General features: G+C 37.4%; 1 protein-coding gene across 26 annotated transcripts in view; it reads right to left on the reverse strand.

The window, feature by feature from the left end:
• Window positions 1–14046, reverse strand: part of DTNA (dystrobrevin alpha) — a 396395-nt gene that overhangs the window by 128475 nt on the left and 253874 nt on the right. For all 26 annotated transcript variants that reach the window (XM_055234704.2, XM_055234694.2, XM_055234643.2 and 23 more), the window contains one exon: window positions 7158–7225. In XM_055234704.2, coding sequence (XP_055090679.1) covers window positions 7158–7224 — 67 coding nt within the window. In that variant the 5' untranslated portion in view covers window position 7225. The remainder of the gene's footprint in view (window positions 1–7157; window positions 7226–14046) is intronic.

Below are 14046 nucleotides of genomic sequence, written 5' to 3' on the forward strand. Positions count from 1 at the left end.
CTGAATGCTAAATCTGCCTTTGCTCCCAGATGAGGATGTACTTTTACTGGTGCTAAGTTTGGCTCAGCAATCAGGAGAGTCTCAATATCTGTAAATAATCACTTAAAAGAAAACATTAGGGGCATAGATTATTTGTGTAAGTTCTTCAAGCATAATGATTTAAGCTCCAGATGAAAAAAAGTTTGTGATGTGGCACATAGTTAAGTTTCTCAGTTTCTGCAAGACCTTACCCTCTGAGCACAGTAACCCTGGCACCTCTGCACTTTCCTCTGATCGAAGTCCTGGGGGAAATACGGCAAAGGTGCACTTCTCCAGGATGCAGTAAAGAGGGATGTGGAGATGCTGCGTTGGGCCTGAAGTGCACTGACTGCTCTCTCCTGTCCTATCACTATGTGGACTTCACTGACCCTGTGTCTTCTTCAAGAACCAGGAAGAGGTCTGTAGGTCTATAAATGTATAAATTCTTCCTGGCTGATGATGTAAGCCCTGAATATTAAAAGTGATATGGTGAACAATACAATTTAGTGTGTCAGATATAGCAGCACACAACCGTGCACAATCAATATATGAGTTAACTGCAGGATCCATCCAGAAAGGGACCAGAAGAAGCTGGGCTGAGATATGATACGTAACCTCTTAACTCTGTTTATCTGCCTTGTCAAAATAAATGTATTTTTCTCTGCCCCAACAAACCACGAACTTAACCCAGTTTTACATGTGTGGTCTTTTCTTGAAAGTTTATAAACCCAAAAACCTACTTTGGGATTAGTTGTGTGACTTCTGTGTCTTCATCTGAGTCATTGATTAAAAACAAGGACCAGAACAGGGCCGCAAACAGAGCCTTCCAGGATACTACTAGAAGCCTTCCTCCAAGTTGATAGACCCATTAGTTGTGGCTTTAGACATGGTCATGACATCCCCTATAAATCTACCTAACTGTATTGTGACCCAGTCCACAATTCCCCAAGACAAGCACAGTCTAACAGCTTTTGTCAATCTCTGGCTGAAATTAAAGTTAATTTTTAGCAGATGGTATTTTTCTGATCTAGCAGTCTGGTAGTCTTATTAAAAAGCGTATTAGCTGACTTTATTTATTAAAAAGATGAAATTTAAATAAATGAGTAAAGAAATAAAATCAGCAGAGCAATCTTTGCTTTTAGCATGTTGACATGTCTAGAATTACCACTATATTTTGGCCAAGATCTAGAAAAACATTCATTTCGTTATGAAACTTGCAACCAGTTCATACCCTAAACTCCAAAGAATCTATACTTTTTCTTTTTAATAAAAAACTACAGAATTTTCCCATCACATTTTTTTCAATGTACTCTTCATTATTTTTCAAAATAATGGATAGTGGTTGTTTTCTGAATTATATCACTGGGATATAATTCTTTAAATCTGGAGATTCAACTCATTTAAGTGATTTCTTAGTTTTGCTTCATACTAATACAGTGGGGGATGGCATACATAATTAAGGGTTGAGATAAATACTATTTTCTCTACTTCTACATATATTTGAAACTTTTCATAATAAAAAAAACTAAAACAAATTTATTTAAGGCAACTTAGTGCTCTTGCACCATCTCCTCAAACCTCTTGTACCCATGTCATAGTTGGAAGGAAGTAATAAATATGACAGCAAAGACACAGATGGTTTACACTGTTATCAACAGCAGTTTTTCCTTTTTTTAGCCCTTTTTGAAAAGATTCTCTTTCTTCTCTTCTCCCTCTGTCCCTACTTCCCTCTCTCCCTCTCCCTCACTCCCTTCTTTCCTTCCACCTTTTCCCTACTCATTCATTCGTTCATTCAACCAACCAATTAACCAACAAATCAACCAACCAGTCTTATCTAATTTTCGGTTTTAGCTTTTGCACTCTGAACATTTTCACACAATTTTTGTATGTTTTGCCTTCTATATTTTGATAGCTCATTATAGAACATTCTATTAATATATAGCCATTTTGATTCTTAAACATTTCATTCATTTAAAAGTTTTGCTCAACCTATATTTACAGAATAAAAATGAAGCCTATGATGAACCTGCTGACTGAACTCTGCCACACTTTATCATTGGCTCTGTGTGTGTGTGTGTGTGTGTGAAGGACGGAGGGAGAGAGAGAGAGATACTGAGAGAGACAGAGACAGAGAGATACTGAGAGGAAGGTAAAGGAGTCTGGTGGTAAAAAAATGATTGCTACCTTAGGTAGCTGAGTGGAATACAGTATCCCTCATTGAGCTAAGTAAGGTACAAACAGGGAGGAATAGGTTTGTTGATGGGTGAAGACAGTTTTAGGCTAAAGAGTTTGAGTTGCTTGTAAGATGTCCAAGTGAGATATCCACAGGACAGTTGGATATAAGGATTAGAGCTTTAGCATATTCCAGAAATTATCAACAAGCACACAAAATGTAGTAGTGTGTTTGACTGGGCTAAGATTGCCAACAGAAGACTCTGTGCACAAGTAGGGCTATTCTATATTTCTAGTGACAAAATGAGGCACAAACTTGGGAATAGGAGTGTTCTCCCCACTTCTGAACTGTGCCCAGCTGCTTGGCAGTTGTTCAAAGACCGCGGGCTTTGGGAACACTAGAAGGCAGCCGCCTTGGCAGGGATGATAGGTACTTTTGTGCTGGGCACTATTAGTGAAGTGACAATGAGCCCTCCTCAAGCTGCTTCATTAGCAGAAGACTTGACAACAAGTAGGCAAGGCTGGAAGGGAAGTTTAGTTTATGTGCTGCCTATTTTGGATAAGCTGGCTCATGAGAAATGGGAGGTTGTTTTGGGGGACTCTGAACACTCAAGGGTCATAGCAATAAAGGTAAAGGCTTGAGAGAAAGACAAATTGTATATGGAGAAAACTTGTCAAGAAGAAATCTTTAAATTCTCTGACTTCAGTGTCTAGAGGGTACTAAGAGACAGAAAAAGAGAAGTAGAGGGGACAGAAAAAGCAGGAGACTATGTTAGGGTGATGACATAGAGAGAATTTCTGGGGTGGCGATCCATGGTGTTAATATCTTAAAGAGACTGAGGAGCATGAGAAATGAAGAAGCAAGTGAAAACAGCATGTCCATGATAACCTACGGTGGTGGGGTCATTCATGTCATTTTTCTGAATTTTTGAGATCGGTGTTCTTAAACTCATATTGTGCATTTCAAAATCATGCCCTAGGTTCCTTTCCAATCGCGCATGTGCTGACTCCAGCCAACACTCTCAAGGATAGCCTGCCTTCAAATAATCCAACAGTACTTAGGCCAGGCACAGTGGCTTACGTGGTAATTCCAGCACTGTGGGAGGCCGAGGTGGACGATCACTTAAGATCAGAAGTTTGAGGCTAGCCTGGCCAAACATGGTGAAACCCAGGGCATCTCTACTAAAAAGACAAAAATTAGCCAGATGTGGTGGTGCACCTGTAGTCCCAGCTACTCGAGAGGCTGAGTCACAAGAATCACTTGAACCGGGAGGCAGAGGTTGCAGTGAGCCGAGATCGCACCACTGCACTCCAGCCTGGGTGACAGAGTGAAACTGTGTCTCAAAACAAAAGCAAAAACAAAAGCCAAAAACGGTATTTGTGAGTAGTTTCATTTGCCTCCTTTTCATTTCAGGTCCCATCTCTTCTGACAGGCCGGTGGCATCATTCTCATTTCTCCCCAAGACCTTCCTTACCTTGTTAGGCAGTCTTCAATGTTCTCAAAGTGTGTTTTCCAATCACTTCCCTTCCATTAAAACCTACCCATCCTGTGCCCAATCGGCTTTTAAACAAGCATTTATTCAGCATCTAAGGTGAATGGATTTGAAGGTACATGTCCTAGGTTTGTCCCTAAAATGGAGTTCACAGCAGTGAGTGGTGTGGACATGTTCACAAGTAACTACCATACAAGGCTAAGTAAATGTGCTCTGAGAGTAAACAACAGAAAAGAAGGAGAGTTTAATTCCAAGAACAAACAATTTATTCTGTTAAAAGTCAGTCTGATTGACTTATTTGAGCCACTAAACTTATTTCATGGTTGAAAAAGCCAAGCTAAGGACTAGAGGCTTTTTGTTTTTTGTGTTTTGTTTTTTTTTTCAGCTTTAATCCAAGGTACTAAGCAAACTGATAATTAGGGCATTATTGTGAAGAGAATTTTTGGTTAAGGGAGAACTTGAACAGAATTTCTTAAATCAAAGTAGGTGGTCACCCAATTTTTTTATATAAAGCTATTTTTTTCTGTTTGTCTTTTAGTCTATGCTTCTCTTAATTTCATTTCTTTGCTGTTTCTTCCTGCTTCTGCTGCTTATAGTAATGAGCTAAGAGTGAATGTTTAACACATACGTGCTGCAATCACCTGAATTTGCCAAACTTTCTTATCAATTTTTCTTACCAGTTGCTCTCTGTTCTTTACCTTTTCTAAGACCAAGACCTCCTCAACTTGCCTGACTTTAGATAGACTTCTTCCTTGCTCTAGGCTTCTGACCTCTGTTTTCTTACAGCATTTACTTTAGAAAACTTTTCATTGTAAATTCTTTCTCTACCTCTTTGGGATGTAAATATCTTGCCAAGTTTACAACCCAGGAATGTCTTTCTCAAGAACCTGGGTGCCAGCCCTTTGAAATATAATAATTGAAGGACTTATCACCTCTATCTCCAAGTCTTATCAGGAGGGTAGGAGCCTAACTTTTAAATGTGACAATTAGCAAACAGATGGCCTAATCACATTGACCAATCTCCTCCCTGAAGTCTTCCAGTATTTTTCCCCAGTGCTTAAAGTACCTCCTGCCTTTTGTTCCAGGGAAGTTGAGTTCCGTTTTTCTCCCCTGTTGCAATAGTCTTGGATAAAAGTCTTCCTTGCCTGTTTAACTCTGTCCATTACAACTTTTCTTTCACATTTGTATTTTCTAAAGCAAAGAATCTCATTGGCACTTTCTTTTGTTGTTTTTTCTTTAAATATTTCTATATAATGCTTAGATGAGAAGATTTACAAGTCTAGTCCTTTTTTGCTCCCTGTCTAGAAAGCACAGATTCCTAGAAGTTACTTTTCGAATCTTGATGTCAGTCTTCTCTGATAACAGTTTCCTTTCCTTTCTTTGGTGTGCTGCACAGCGGGGATACCCATATATTTTTCAACCATTTAACACATTCTCAATGATATTACCTTTCTCTTTTGTATGACAGTCTACCTGTCAAAATTAATTGCTCCCTTTGAAACCAGCCAATTTTTTTATCCAGCAGAATCCTACTTATTGTGGATGTGTTCTACTTAGTGCTGATATAAATATGTTGCTCAAACTAATGAATTATTAAGGTCAGACATGTTTAGCTGTTTTTGTCAACATTTGAGTTGGAACACCCACGGAGGAAAGATACATATTTGTTTGGCTTGTTTATCTACTCTGACCATTAATCACAAGAACTCATAGAACTAATAAAGCTGCAAGACATCACTGTGATGTTTCTATGAAAAGATAAAGTTATAATTTGGGAACCGAATGCACGATTTTCCTAAGTCTCTGTCACTTGAAGAAAAACTTAGAGTTTTCTTATTTCTATGTCTCTAAAAATCATATCGAGCTTTCTTTGAGTTGGGCAATTTTAATTCAATAGACATTTGCAACATATGTATTTGTCTGAGCCAGGCACTATACCAGGTTCAGAAAGCATTGGGATACTTATACTCAAAGAAGGATTTACAAAATCATTAAATAAGCATACTTTTATAGTTCTTACAGTGTGCTGTCTGATACAGTCTTTAGTGTTATAATGATAAGTTCAAAGATTTTTCCCCAGATTTTATTGCCTTTTTATGGTAAATATTTTTTTCTACTGTGTCTGAGAAGACATTGTCCCATGATATACTCTTGCCTTTTTAATATAAGAATGTGCTGTTGGAGGATATCTGTGCTGCTCTGGATTTTGTTTAGATGGACAGGTATTCACTAGACTCCTTGCTCTGTTGGATTTGTAACTGCACAAAGGTCACAATTCCAGGTGGCGACATAGTACCACACATGGGGTCTAGGAAGTTGGAAGGCCTGGCTGAAACTCTCCCAAACACTCTAAGCACATCTTTAAAAGTGGAAAAAGCAAGGAACACGACTGAGATTCCCCATATCAATTTTAATTTTCTTTCCTCCTTGTTAGTTCTAATGCTGTCTTGGTACCACCAGATTATTGGGCAATGATAAAGGAAAATATGAATCTTATTATCTGGGACTTTCCTTTTTCTGTTCTGACCCTCATTCTTGCCAATCACTTCCAATCTTTAGTAGAAACCTAATTTTGTCTACTGCCTTCTTAGGGAAAAAGGCTTACCACTCACTCCTGCTCATCCTCATTCCGTATGCAGGAAGAAGAGATAAAAAGACATGAAGAGAACCACGCTTTTTCCTTTATAACATTCAACTTGAGATGTGTGGTTTTCCCCCTAATGTCAAGTTCTTTTTCTTTATGAATAAGAAAGATGGTCTACAAGGGAGATGCTACCAACCAATTACTTATACAGCAACTGTGCACTTACATAAACCAATAGCCTTTATTGAATAGATTCTTCATGGGAGTCAGTAACTTAGTTTGGTTTCCCTTGTGTAGCAGGTCACCTCTAAGCTCCTTTTATCTTTTATTTTCCTTAGTATTTTCTAAAAAAACCAGTTTGCAGAATAGATTCTCCTCTTCTACATGATGTCTGAATGACAGTTTATAGTTTGGTCCAGTAATTGTGCCTAACTTCTCCTTTCCACATAAACATATGATATCACTTTGCAGGGAAGAAAGTCAATAATTCATTTCACAAATTTTATCTAGTGCCTACAATATGCCAGCTGCTGTGACAGTTCAGGGGGATGAACACAGACTTTAAAGTTTAGTGGACTGTATTAATGTCAACACTAAATAGTGTTCATCAAGTGTCTGTGTATGTGCATATATGTGTGAATGTAAATATACAGATCTATAAACATTTTCTTCCACATAAAATATACAGTCTAATAACAAATCAGGATGAATTACCGACTAACTGAACTCTTACCAAGTAAGAAGTAAAAAAGGCCAAAATGTACACTTCATGAAAGGAACTTAGGATCCTAAGGAAAAGTACAAATATCATAAAGATAAGTGGTTATTTCTAGCCTTTCCATGAGTATTCAATGGAAACTATAGGGTGTTCCTTAAAAGATCATACTTACTCATCTCTGCAAACAGCTGTCTTCTTTCTGCCATGGTATTTCCTTTTTTCCCACTATCTTCAATCATTCTATGAGACAAAATAGTTACAATGCATATTATCCTCACGCTATTGAGGCAAGAAGCCATTTCTCTGTAAATGTACTTGCTGTACTTGTGACACAAACATATAGAAAACCTATTTAAAACTGTTTGTTTAAAAAAGTACAGCTTTACTTTTACTAACCTAAATTGCTGTGCATATTTTTCCATATATATTATTGTTGTAGTTGTTGGAGGGGGTATAAAATTTTTATTGTCTAACTTAAAAATAACAACTGTAGCAAATGACCTTGTGCTATAACTAAATACAACCATCTACCATCTGTTAGGTGATTCGTTTCACATTCAGTTTCTCTTTCAATTTTAAGAATACCTATGACTGGAGAACAGATATTGTGGATCCCATTCAACAGATGATGAAACCAAGAGTCTCATGGACTTGGTGAATGAAGGATGCAGACGTTTGGACTCTAAGACAAGTATGGCTTCCATCTCATCCTGTTGCCAGTTGTCCCTTATGCACTCAAAACCTCAATTTACAAACAGGTAATTTTCTAAATGTTCATTTCTAAGTTGAGTGTTTGGAACTTGCAACAGTTTCTGTATATAACAACTTCATGCAAGGTGGTTAGATTCAAATATCTTTCCTTAACCATACTATCGTCTGCAATGGAACTATTTAAAATATACTATTAAAATGCCAACAGTTAAAACAGAGAATGAAAATATGACAGAAAAAATAAACTTCAGCTTGAGGAAAAAGAAAATAATGAGAAAGTTAATGGATATGTTTAGTCATGTAGAGGGCTTTGGGCTAAATATCAAGAATTTTAGAGGCTGATGGATTTGACTTTTTATTACATATAATTAAACTTTCAAAAACCAAAGTTTCCTCTCATGTGCACATATATAGATGCACACGTGTGTCTACCACACTGACTTCTGCCTTGATTCTCAGGCATAGTTAACAAAAGGTGTAGCTGCATGGGCTTTTTGCCTGTGCCTATGGCCCCTGCTCTTTCTCAAATCTAGGACTTTGTCCATGCTCTTTTTTGACAGGATTGTCCTCTCCCTATGCCAAGCTAACTTGCTGTCACCCTTCAAATCTCAGTTTGTCTATCTTCCTCTGAAATGTTCCCCAACTTTCTACAACTGCCTGGGTTTAGTGCCTGTCCTCTGCACCTCCACAGCACACAGTGCCTTTCAATTCTGAGCACTCACTCAACAAACAGCGTGTTCACCACAAAAAATAAGTTGGTGAGGTGATGGATATGTTAATTAGCTTGACTGACTCTTCCTACAATGTATACATGGATCAACACATTACATTGTACCCCATAAATATACACAATAATTATCTGCCAATTAAAAATAAATGAATGAAAACAAAACAAGACTTTACTGAGTGCCTTTCATACTCCAGGAAGCCTACTACACTTTTAGTGCCCCACAGTGATCAAGCCAGGATCACACTGTCCTATGAGCGCATCACAGTGATCAAGCCAGGACCACACTGTCCTCTGAATGCACTACAGTGATCAAGCCACAGTGCTTGTCCTCAAGGTGCTTATACTGTAGTGGTAGAGATACAGAAGCATAAAAGCAATTAAGACACAATGAAGTAATTATAGCCATAGAAGTGGAAAGAAAGATGTGAACATGAGAGGGGTTGATTTCCTGAGGATAAATTTAACAAAACTACAGCAGAAGACTGCTCAAAAGGTAATGAGCTGTGTACAAAATGACTCACCTGAGGGTAAAATTAAAAAAAAAATTGGTGGTAAAAGTGATGTTTATCAGATTGGTCCAGTAGCCTGACCAGATGCTTTTATAGGTGAAGCACTATTTGCCCATTGCCAGGAAGGGAGGGAAGGACGTGGAGTAGCTTTGGTTTATGGAGTCAAGGGAAGAGTGTGCACACATTCACAATGGGTTAGATAATATACCAGGGACTACCCTAAATAACTATTGGAAAGGAGTAGAGTTATTAATGAAGCTTCATCAATTTGGTAACAATTTGTTGCTGAGCATGGCCAAATACTTTCTTTTTATAAGATTTCATATAAGCAGGTAAAGTTGACATATAGATCTAGAAAAAAACACTCCCTTCCTAATTCATATAACCTCATCTCCTTTATTTCAGAAGAAGTGGGTAGATAATACCGACTTTCACAAAATAGTATGAATATAGCTTCCAATTTTTATTTCAAGGGCTGAGAAGTAGAGTTGAGGCAATAAGAGAGATAGAGGATAGAACAAGTTCTGTGTTCCTGGATCTGTGTGTTAGAACGAGATGAAAAGAATGATTAAAAATAAATCACAAAGGATGGTAGTCTAGGGAGCTCTAATAGAAAATATCAGAGGTAAAGACTGGCATCTGAACTTGCAGGCCTTGCTGCTTGTACTACTTGTTTTGTGGTGTTGTGACAACTCTATTCCTATTTAACATTTTGTCGGTTTCTCTGTAAGGTTTTGAGAGCACTAACCTCACATATCTTAATTATTCACAGTGCCCAGCAAAATCCAACCAACAAATGATATGGCCAGCTAGTATTTATTGAATAAATGAATGAAAGAGAAAAATAAAAGCGGAAAGAGAGAAAACAGCAAAACAAGCTAAGTTTGGTTTCCATGAAATGAACTTTCAATCATATTTCCCAAATCTGACTTACAGAAGTGTGAAATTCAAATTGTACTAGTTTCAGAGATTAATTATTTGAAATGACAGAAAATAATTTACATTGTTTATAATCTAGGACCATACATTTTAAAGCAAAATCAAGTCTTATGAAGAAGTTGAAAAAGATGCAAAGTACACTGATGTCAACTTTTGTTCTATTCCTCATTTTTTTTTGATTAATTAACTTGTAAAAGAACCATCATTAGTTACACAATAGGTATTAATTCTCACTTCTAGGTCAAATGTGTACCTTGGAAGAGATAGAAAAATCTCTGTGGTATGAAATAATAGAAGGCAAAGAATATAATTATAAATATAAGAGAAAAATAACACACTTCTCATTTTATCCCCAGAGTTTTCTGGAAAGTAGTGTAGTCAGATAAAATTGAGAATACTCACCTATTATCCATTGATCATAGTCATAATAGTAAAAACTGGAGGCCTGCTAGATTACACTTTACACTGATTCAATAGAGGGACTCTCGGACAAAGTAAGCTCATGAGTTCAACAGGCAGGGAACGCCACTGTGGGCTCCTTGGTTTCCAATTTAACTCTGATCAATGAGATCTGTGACAATGCCCGACTACATTCTCACTGCCTTCAAAAGAGAGAAGAGCATGTCATTCTGTAGGGAAAGGAGCAGGTGCTTTTACAGAGAGCAGTTTTGTTTCTGAAATCAGAGAAATTGACAAGGAGCTCTGCTTTTCATGAATTTCAGTACAACAACAGCTGCCCAAAGTCATATGGAGGAGGTGAAGGGGAAAATAACCCATCTGTGATGACACTAACGTGTGCCACAGGGCACGTGGCTCACCGATGAGCCCAATTTGGTCAGTTGCTGTTGCTCCTTCATGTACATAAGATGCTTACAACCTTAGATTTTACAAGAAGATTATATAAATGTCAAAAGAGTGAAAAGAACTAACAGTGATAAATAAGTGATGAGCCCTGTCAGATGTTTCCTTTACTAAAGCTCAGTCCCACAAATTATACAGGACATATGTTGTTTTCACTTATAAGAACCCATCCATTCATTTACTTAAGCAACATTTATAAAGTAGCTATAGTTTGTCAAACACACTGGTAGTTTCTTGAGACCCAAAGATTAATACAACATGATCCTTGTCTTCAACAAGCTCACAACTTTGAAAGGGGAAACAAATTTTTCTAACAAATAATTAAAATTTGGAGTAATATGTACCATAATGAAAATATGTACTGTGAGATGTAGTAGTTTATTTCTGGGATGATCTGAAAGAGGATCAAATAAGGAAGGACTCTGAAACAGAATTAAAAAGGATAAATGGGAATTTTTCAGATGAAAAAGAGTGGAGGAAGGGCAAATAGAATCATGAAGAAAAGCAGGGAGCTTTAAAACAGGTAAGGTGCATTTGGCAACAGGCAGTCGCTCAGTATTGCTGGGTGCAAGTGTGAGTGGAGACACTTCAGAGATTACAGGCATCAAATCTGGAAAGCCATCCTTGTCATGTTTAGACAATAAAGGGCTTTCCAATTGACGCTAGATGCCATCAAAGGTTTAAGTAGGAAATTGATGTATAGAGATTCAGGTTTAGGAAACAACTCCAGCATGGTGAGTGGAAGGAAGACTGGGTAGGTAGGAGGGTAGGGGTGGGAACACACGACTAAGGGAAGAGTCCAGTGAATTGGATACTTCTGTGCTTCAGGAGTGAGACCCATGTGTTGCATTAAAGCATTGATTTGAGAGAGATTTAGAAGACACATTTGATAGGACTTGGCGACTACCAGACCACACAGAGAATGGCAGACGAGAGGACCTCAGCTTTTTCCCTCCCATATTAGGAAATAATCTTTTGGCCCCATGGCATTAATGAATTTGTAGGAGGTGAAGTCACCAAGTCACCCTTCTTCAGAATGGTCATTAAAAGAGTGTTGCACCGCTGGACAGGGATGGCTTCAACTCTTTGCCCCCATGTATGGGGAAGGATGAAATAACAGTAAAACAGTTTGGGAACCAGCAAGAAATAAAGAATAAATCCAAAGGTAGGGCATAGAGTGTTAGAAGAAATGTGAACTATATTTTGGCATAGTGAAATGAATTCACATTGAAATATGACATCCTCAAGTTACTTCCTTCATGGCACACCTTTCATCCAACACCATCCATAATAAATACACATTACTATTACGCACGATATATAAGAAATTTTAAAGGCAGAAGCTGAAACTAATGGTGCCTTACATTTGTATAACTTATTAAAGGTTATAAAATACTTTTCCCTGTAACTTTGTGAGGAAGTCAAAAAGATATTACATTCCCAAGTTATAGCTAAGGAACTTAAGACTCAAGAAGGTAAAGTGGCTGCCTAAAAACCATAAGGTATTTTCTGGCATGACAAGACATTGAATTCTCTTTTTTCTGTTAATTATTAAATCCCTAAGCTAGTATAGATTCCATTCACCAGTAATCTTATTCCAGATGCTACTGTTCAATGAAAATTAAGATTTTCTGAAATTGGTAAACTGAAAAAAGTAAATAGGACTTGGCGATTAACATGCCAAAAGGAGGATGGAGAAGGGTCACAGCTCTCTCAAACTTCACTGGGAAATTCCTTTGTGTATTATTTCTTAATGGAATCCTCCTATTTTAGGACATTGTTACACTGGAAATAATCAGGGAGATTAAAAGAATTCCCAGTGTCCAGATTTATGTAAACCAGACACATAGAAACACACCAAGTCACACATTGATTCACAGTCTTGCGATTAAAATCCACAAAAGCAGGACAATGTTTTTGGAAACGTCTGGCTCTGCTTTGTTTTGTTCCACTTTAGCAAACACTTAAGCAGACTTTGGGTTTAATATGATGACAGCATTACCACGCTTTATTTTCCTACATTTTGCTCCAGGTGAGTGAAAAGAAAATGCTGGGTTCAGCAATCCCCAACTGCTGCACTCCCTGAAGTTAATAACCACAATGAAGGCCATTTCAAGATCCTTTCCTCCTTTAATTGATTTATTGGTGGCATATAAATGCCTGTTTCCATTTCTGTTAATGAGGAAGGCCTTTGATATTACTTTCTCAGATTTACATTCTAGTCCTAATCTTTGGCAATATAATAAAAAAGTATTCAGAGCTCTTTCCTGAGGCAAAATATAATTGCATTTGCTTTCACTTCCTAGTCCTTTATCTAGATGAGCCCATGACAGTACAAAAATGCTGTTACTAAAATACAAGGTTATAATGAGTTTCTGACTTTGTCTATTACTTTGAATATCATCTTCTACTCTTGGAACTGGTATCTTATTTATTATTATTATTATTGTTATTTATTTTTGGAGAGAGGTGCATGAGCTCACTACTTTAGTGTAGTGACCAGGTAGATGGGTTATCCGGGATTTGGTTTCCCTTATCAAGTGTCCAGCATAGTAGTTCTCGGCTATGACTGCCTCTCACACTAGCCTGGAGACCTAATCAAAAATGCAAATACCTGGACCTACTGAACCTGGAGTTGGACCTGAGCATTTATACTAAGAGCTTCTTGAATGGGGGAAAGTTAAAAACATTCCCCCTGAGAACTGAAACTAAACAAAGGATGCCCACTTTCACCACTTCTATTCAACATAGTACTGGAAGTCCTGGCCAGAGCAATCAGACAAGAGAAATAAATAAAGAGCATACAAATTGGAAAAGAAGAAATCAAACCGTTGCTCTTCCCTGATGATGTGACTGCACACCTAGGAGGCCCCAAAGACTAGTCCAAAAAGCTCCGAGATCTGATAAATAAATTCAGTAAGGTCTTAGGATACAAAATCAATGTACACAAATCAGTAGCATTGATATACACCAACAATGACCAAGCTGAGAACCAAATCCAGAACTCAATCCCTCTTACAACAGCTGCAAATAAAATAAAATAAAACAAAATAAAATACTTATGGATATACTAAACCAAAGAAATAAAAAATATCTACAAGGAAAACTATAAAGCACTGCTGAAAGAAATCACAGATGACACAAACAAATAGAAACACACCCCACACTCATGGATGGGTAGAATCAATATTGTGAAAATGACCATTGTGCCCAAAGAAATCCACAGATTCAATGCAATTTCCATCAAAATACCATCATTGTTCTTTGCATAACTAGAAAATAAATCCTAAAATTTAGGAACCAAAAAAGAG

Source organism: Symphalangus syndactylus, chromosome 1 (genome assembly GCF_028878055.3).
Source record: "Symphalangus syndactylus isolate Jambi chromosome 1, NHGRI_mSymSyn1-v2.1_pri, whole genome shotgun sequence".
In the NCBI taxonomy this organism is placed as follows: domain Eukaryota; kingdom Metazoa; phylum Chordata; class Mammalia; order Primates; family Hylobatidae; genus Symphalangus; species Symphalangus syndactylus.